General features: G+C 32.3%; 1 protein-coding gene across 1 annotated transcript; it reads left to right on the plus strand.

Annotated features, from left to right (window-relative positions):
* Nucleotides 1–428: 428 nt before the first annotated feature.
* On the plus strand, nucleotides 429–5,360 carry LOC133332327 (integrin beta-PS-like; the record flags this gene model as incomplete). Its single annotated transcript, XM_061540727.1, has 3 exons — nucleotides 429–921; nucleotides 994–1,222; nucleotides 5,237–5,360. Coding segments are annotated over exons 1-3 (846 nt in total), but the record flags the coding sequence as incomplete, so codon positions are not given.
* Between the last annotated feature and the right edge of the window lie 2,255 nt (nucleotides 5,361–7,615).

A 7,615-nucleotide genomic window follows, 5' to 3' on the forward strand; every position in this document is an offset into this window, starting at 1 on the left:
TTTTTCGTATTATATGACTAAATTAAAAAATTATGACCTCAAGAATTATTCGCAGAACATACATAACGTTTATTCTAAAACAATTTTTTGCGATTTGCAATTTTAAAACAAAATAACAGTTTATCTACAAATACTGATTAATAATATTTTTCGCAAAGTTATAGAAACCAACAAAATAATGAAATACTGATTACGAAATATTAATGACATCATTTAGTGTGACTGCATATTTTCTCAAAAATTTGTTTATTGAAAAAAAATCATATTAATAATAATTTATTCTTTTCATTTTAGTTAACGAACGATATTAATTTAAGCAACGAAGTTTAGTATTTATTTTTGTTTTGGAAACAAACCACCAAACAGCATCTCATATCATTTGCCAAAAAGAAAAGAAAGACCAGAAAGCACACACACACACACTCACAATGATAACCTCCAAACAATGCCTGCCATGGCTAATGGCATTAACCATAACTCTATTGAGTCTTGAGGCTAATTGTCAATTGGCCGGCAAACTAATACAAAATCCCTGCGTTAATAAAGTCACCTGCCACGATTGTATACAAACATTGGAATGTGCCTGGTGTTCGGAACCGAATCATGGCGACAAGCCAAGATGTTTCTTGGAATATACCAATAATTTCTGTGATCCACGTTATATACAAAATCCCAAGACTGTCCAAGAAATATTGATGATGCGTGAATTGAGTCGTGGTGGTAGTGCAGCGGCCATGGGTGGTGGACAAATGTCTGCGGAAGGTTCATATTATTACAATGCCTCATCGAGTAGTTCATATTCGGGTTCGTATAGCGGTTCGGCGTCATCAAGTTCATCGGGTGCATATGGTGCCTCGGCCAGCAGTGCTAGTGAAATTGTACAAATTAGCCCACAAAGAGTTAATCTTAAATTGAGAATAAGTAAGTTTATATTTGTAATAAAAATGTTTTTGAACTCTTTTTTTAATTTTTTTTGTTTCTGATTTCTTCCAGACGAAGCCCACAATTTACAATTCCGTTATTCACAAGCCGAAGATTATCCAGTTGATTTATATTATCTTATGGACTTGTCCAAATCTATGGAAGACGACAAAGAAAAACTGTCCGCCTTGGGTGATCTGTTATCCGAAACTATGCGTAATATTACCTCGAATTTCCGTCTAGGTTTCGGTTCATTTGTTGATAAAGTACTGATGCCATATGTTTCTACTATACCCAAAAAGTAAGTAATAAATTTTTTGGATTTTTATATTATTGAAAAAATGGAAATAATATATCAAAATATTATAGGATTTTATTAGGTTATTTTTTATTGTTAATTAAAAGTGTGGTTAAAATAAATACTTGGTTTATATTAATTACATTGGTAATTATGGATAATTTTTAAAGTAAATTATATGAGCCATATAAATTTCTGGCTTTGTTTTATAATAACAAAGGAGTAATATGTCCAATATTCAGTTTTTTTTTTTAACCATGATATATACCATATATCCTTTCTATTCCTCACAAGTTATTTATTATATAAACACAATTTTTTAATTGTTAGATGATATATATTTATAGAATATAATTTTATAGTTAAAAGAATGATTATCAGTGTTAGTTAAATTTTTATCCTATTATTTATATTATATATTTATTATAAATTTACAATTTATTACAAATTTGCAATTTTTTGGGCCCAAATTTCTATTAATTGTTTATCGTTTTTTTATGTGATAGCGCATGATGTTTTTCTATGTTTTTTTGTATTATAGTGAATAATTAGTTTGTTTTTTTAATATATATTAATAAGCTAAATCACGCTCTTCTCTTATAACAGGAACTAGGAAGAATAAATTGTTATGGAGAATTCGGATCTTGATAGTTATGTTATTATGATGTTATGTATTAATTTGCTATTTATTATTATTTGGGAATAGGGAATATGATCACTTTTTATATTTTATTTATTCAGAAAAAAATCAACTAGAAAGAAAAAAAGGTAAAGGAAGTCTTTTCAACGACAGTTTGGTGTACGATCCAAAACGACCCGATTTGGTAAACGACTCACACATTCACCCATTTTATAAAACTGGAGAAGTGCTACAGCTGTTGTAGAGTTTGGTATACATTTAGTTCGGACACATTTGATGTATTATTTTCATCTTAATATTTAAAATAGATCTTTGAAATTTTGCGCAAACATGGCCACTATACGTTTTAATATAATTAAATATTAAATATGTTGCTTCCTCGGTCCATGGTTTGCAATAGCTGTGCTTTTTGGAATTTCAAGCCTTATTTTCCATTTTATTTTCAATTTTAGGTATTTTAATGGCCCTAGGCTCATATTCCTACCAAAGAGGCTATAATTTGGCAGTGTCCAATTTAAATATTTTTAATAGTTTTAGATCCATTAGACTCGGAGAAAATATTCAATATAGGTACAGGGCTCTTGTGGAGTACAAAACTTCTTTTACAGAAAATGTTCAAAATAAGTCCATGTTTTCACATAGTCCCCTATATAAATGAACCGCCTCATTTTCGGTACGCTAAATATCCATTTTATGAAATCCCTTCCTTTATTAAGAACCCGCCCTATTTTCAGTATATTAAACGTCCCAATCAAATTGTCCAACCTTTTGTCGGTATTTTGGTAAATTTTTCGATAGACCCGACCTATTTAAATGGATCAAAAACTTCCACTGTTTTCTAGTCGCTCCAGAGGTCGCAATTATAACACTATAATTACGAAATTTTACATGGGAAAGGCCAAAGAATGAATAGAAGTTGTTAATATGTATGTGTGTACTCGAGTTGTACTGAAATACTTACAGGTGTTTACGTATTGTGATATTGTTTAGTATTTCCATTACCACACTGGAGGGCGCGCTGATCGCTATGAAATTGTACATGAAGTTCTGATTACTTTTAGTTAAATATATTTTTACCCTCAGCCTTATGTCTAATGAGGGTATATACACTTTGATATGGTGAAAATGTGCCTCATCGAAATATTGGTTTTAGATCCCATGTATCTTTGGACCAAATTTATTTCAGAATATTTTGTGTCGATTTATCCATTGTCTGTCTGGCTGGTGCGCACGATAACTCTCGACGGAAATAATCGATGTAATCCAAACTTTGCACATCTTAATATTTTTTTCCAAACATAGTTTAAGTTCGAATATGGCAAATATCGATCCACTCCTTCTGGTACCTCTCCAACAAAATGGTCAAAATTGTGCTAAAAATTAATTTTATGCCAAGATCATGTAGGAAGATGGGACCCATTGGTCCAATCCTTCTGGTACCTCCCCCACAGAAGGTCAAAAATTTCAATATTTATAAATCCAATATCATTCTAATGGAATGTCTGATTTGAACCAACCTTTACACAACCTATTCTATTAACCAAGCCTAGATCAAGTTTGAAGATGGGACTCATTGGTCCACTCCTTCTGGTACCCCCTACAGAGGGTCAAAATTTTCAATATTTATAAATCCAATATCAGGCGAATGGAATCTCCGATTTGAACCAAATTTTGCACAACCTATTATTATAATCCAGAATAGATCAGGTTTGAAGATGGGACCTATTGGCCCACTCTTTCTGGTACCTCTTCCACAAAGGGTCAACATTTACAAATCCAATATCACGCGAATACTTCGTCCGCAAACCATAACTTGTCACTTAATCAGGTCTATTTAGTTGTTGTTGTAGAATCCCTACTGTTTTTACACAATAGTCTGTTTAGTGGAGCCAGGTCTTCGTTAGAAAAAATTCTGACTGTCTAAATATCAGGGATATGGCATGTAAGAGTTATCTGTCCAGCTACAAGTTTGAAGCTCTGGTAATTTTTTGTTTTTTCTTAAGTCGACTTTTGCATAATTTGTTCGCGAATAATGTTGAGACGGATATTGTTTAAAAACTCATCTGAATGTTATGTATGGTTAAGGTTTTCATAAGGCAAACGGAATATAGTGTTATGAAATAAACAGTGGCAGGATCCGATAATCAAATTAAAATAGATCAACATCAGAAGATAAGCTATATAAAATGTATTGTTACAACTTTATGATTAGAAAAATATTGTATTGTATGTATAAGTTCCTGAGATAGCGTGTAAATAATAAGCAGGCTTTTAATTTAATGCATATACAGATAGCATTTGTAAGAATTTTATATACAGACCCACATTTCTTATATTTTATTTCAAAATATTTGAACTGATCTAAATTAATTTTAATGCTGCTTATTTTGGTTTAATTTATTGAAAACAATACTAAATCATTCATCACCATTTTATACCATGAAATTTAAAAAAAATAAAATAATTTGTTGTCAATATAGTGGTTCTGATAACTAAAAAACAGAAAATATTAACATAGATTTTTTATATAAATTACTTATGGAAAATCTACATACAGTGGTTCCAGACTTCATAAAAATAAAGAAACTTAAACTTAAGTTAATAAAAATGTTGTTAATTATTTCGTCCAGCCTTAATTTTTGGAGATTTTTCTTTGGTATATAACTATTCTTAAGCCAGCAATCGGAAAATAATTCCAAATCCAAAAAATTAAGGCTGGGCCCAAATAATTAAGAACATTTTTATTAAGTTAAGTTTAAGTTTCTGGATATCATATTACCATTTGTATTTTGCTATTTTGAAATGATCATGATTATTCCGTCTTATATTTTTATATCTGATTATAATAACATTTTTAATAATGTGAAAATGATATCAACAAATTTTATTGTGTTATATGCCTTTGTACAAAATCCGAATTATTTTGGATATTCTTAAAGTCTCTTTTGGAACCGCTGTTTGGTTTATTAAAGACTGTAAAATTTTTTCATTTAAAAAATCCATTATTAGATTTATTAATTATTTAAATTATAATAATTTCCGAATACATTATTTATTCTTATAATTATTTTAAGTTTAATTTATAAAACAAAATCATTTTTAAAACAACTTACCTTACGTTACTTTTCTTGTTATATATTATTTTTTTCTAATTCTAATCCCAACTTGTTTCTTTTTTTTTTGTATTTTTAACATGAACAATTTTTTAAATTTTTACCACTAACCATCAACTGAACTGAACAACAACTACCAACAAAAAATATGTAAAAAACCATATTCTACTAAAAATAAACCCCCTGCCACATAACAATATCTTTCATCACCAATAATTTTGTTGCACACCACCACCAAAATCACCAATAAAACAAAAACAACAGACTCCAACATCCCTGTGATCAGTGTGAAGCTCCTTATGGTTATCGCAACCATATGCCTTTGAGTACAGATACCCCCAAATTCACTGTAAGAATCCAAAAACAAAACTTTATATATTTTTTAAATATTTATATCCTATAAACATTTAAATACACATATGCATATATTTACATCTCCTATAACAGACATAAATGTGCTATTTTCACTAACCAATACCTATTAAATTATTTGACACTCATTCTCCCATGCATATTTGTTTTCCGTTTTAACATTGATTTTTAATTGGTCTTGTTTACTAAAATTTAAAATATGTTTTAATTTTTTGTTATTTATGTATTCTTCATTTTATTATTTTTTTAAATAATATTATTTGTGTGGTTTGTATGATCGATTGCTTGAATATTGTGTGCTTTGCCATATTATATTTAATTATTGTAGCTGCTCTATAATTGTTGTATGTTTGTGTGTGTCTTTTTTTTATAAATAATGGTAAGATGATAATTTGAAATAGTCATATATTATACATTAATAGTGGTTTGTCTTTTGATGTATTTTTTGTATTCAATATATTTAAGTATTGAGTATATTATATTGACGCCGAAATTGCGTGCAAAATAGAAGAAATAAAAACACGAACGTTTTTAGATTTAAATTAAAATAAAGGCAGTTGCTTTATTGATAAAAAAATAGAAGAGTGGAAAAATTTAGAGATTGTGACAGATTACCTGTTGTTTGGTAGGCCAACGAAAAGAGAGTTTTTGAGTGTCAACAATAATAAAGGAAGGTGGCGTCGGCGCTAATTCCATACTCGTTAGAATCTCCCATTTGACATTTCAATGTTGTAATATTACGGAGTATGAAGATTGTAACGAATATGGAATTCAATGCGTTTTGAAACACAATAGAAGTGTAAACGCCCAAGAGAATGAAATCAATAGATTTTCTAAATTAAACATTGGCGACCCCCTTGCAACATTATTAATGTTGTAACACTCCAAATTATACAATATATATAACTTAATCTATAAGTACAAATAAGATAGAGTAGGACAGTGCAGTGTGAGTCATTCATAATAATTTCATTTATTTTTTTTTTTTCAATTAAATACGAACATTTAATACCTAAGAACTAGGTGTGGCATACTCCAGAGAGCACCCATCCAAATATCGTATAATGGGCTACAGGAAGCCCCGGCATCGCTTGCACCCGATTGGTGACGATTTTGGCATACATTTCAGGGCCAAACACTAAAGCCACGCGGCCTGGCCTGAAAAAGCACGGATCAGCGAGAGGTAGACCCAAAAACGATTCTTTCGTCCGTTCAGAGATGGCTTCCAACGGCGTAACAACATGGCGTAAGTCTGCAACCCGTGCCATGACCGATAGGGTTTGAAATGGATCGTAAGTTGATGTCACCGAAATGCGACAGAACCGGATCCCATCTAAATTGGATGTGGGAAGCCTCAGGTCAGACACCATTGAGGCACATATTAGGCTTTGCCTACCACAAGGATCCAATACTGCACGAATTGGAATTGAAGGGCCGACATGCTGAAGTCTTACGATAAGACTAGGGGATAATGTTGACACCTGTTGCAAGGGTAATGACCCGAGTGAGTTACTAACAAAATTTGCGATTGATCGACTATCAGCGGACGATGTTGAATCTGATCTAAATCTCGGACCTGACATCGGACTGCGATACGGACGAGACCTTATGTTTTCACGAGAACGGACGGACATTTTAGTTACATGACCGTTATCCGCCGAATCTTTGTGTAATAGTGTGTTGTGTCTACCTCCACACTTCAAACACACTTTTTGACTATGACAGTCATTGGCTTGATGCCATTTGGCCAGGCAGCGTGTGCAATCCCGGTTTACGTTTATAATATGTATGCGAGCCTCAACGGACATCGCAAGAAAATCTCGGCACGTACCAATCGAATGCCGGCGATTACAAACGCGACAATTTCTATTTAAATTCGAGGAGCCCGCAGATACGGACTCCGATGATCGAACAAATACCGAGTCACCCACAGTTATGGGATCTGGCCTGGATACCGAACTTGTCGACGAAGAACCCGCAGTTACGGATTCTGATGGGTGAACGCAATTAAAACCCGCAGTTACGGGTTTGGACATTTGATCTTCGACGATAGGGGACATGCTGGAACCCGCAGTTACGGATTCGGTTTCCGACTCGGTTATTTTCACCGCTGCTATTGGACGAACCAACTCATCCAAAACTTCCGAAGTGGTACGCTTCTTTGGTACATCGGCCCTCTCTAGTACGTTGTCGATTTGAGCGATAAGATCGATTGCGTACATATTTGAAGCGTCCATGGTACTAAGAGGGAAGAAAAATATTTTAATGATT

The sequence above is a fragment of the Musca vetustissima genome, unplaced genomic scaffold (genome assembly GCF_032173495.1).
Source record: "Musca vetustissima isolate MV318-11 ecotype Yass unplaced genomic scaffold, APGP_CSIRO_Mvet_v1 utg45924, whole genome shotgun sequence".
NCBI classification, from domain to species: Eukaryota; Metazoa; Arthropoda; class Insecta; order Diptera; family Muscidae; genus Musca; species Musca vetustissima.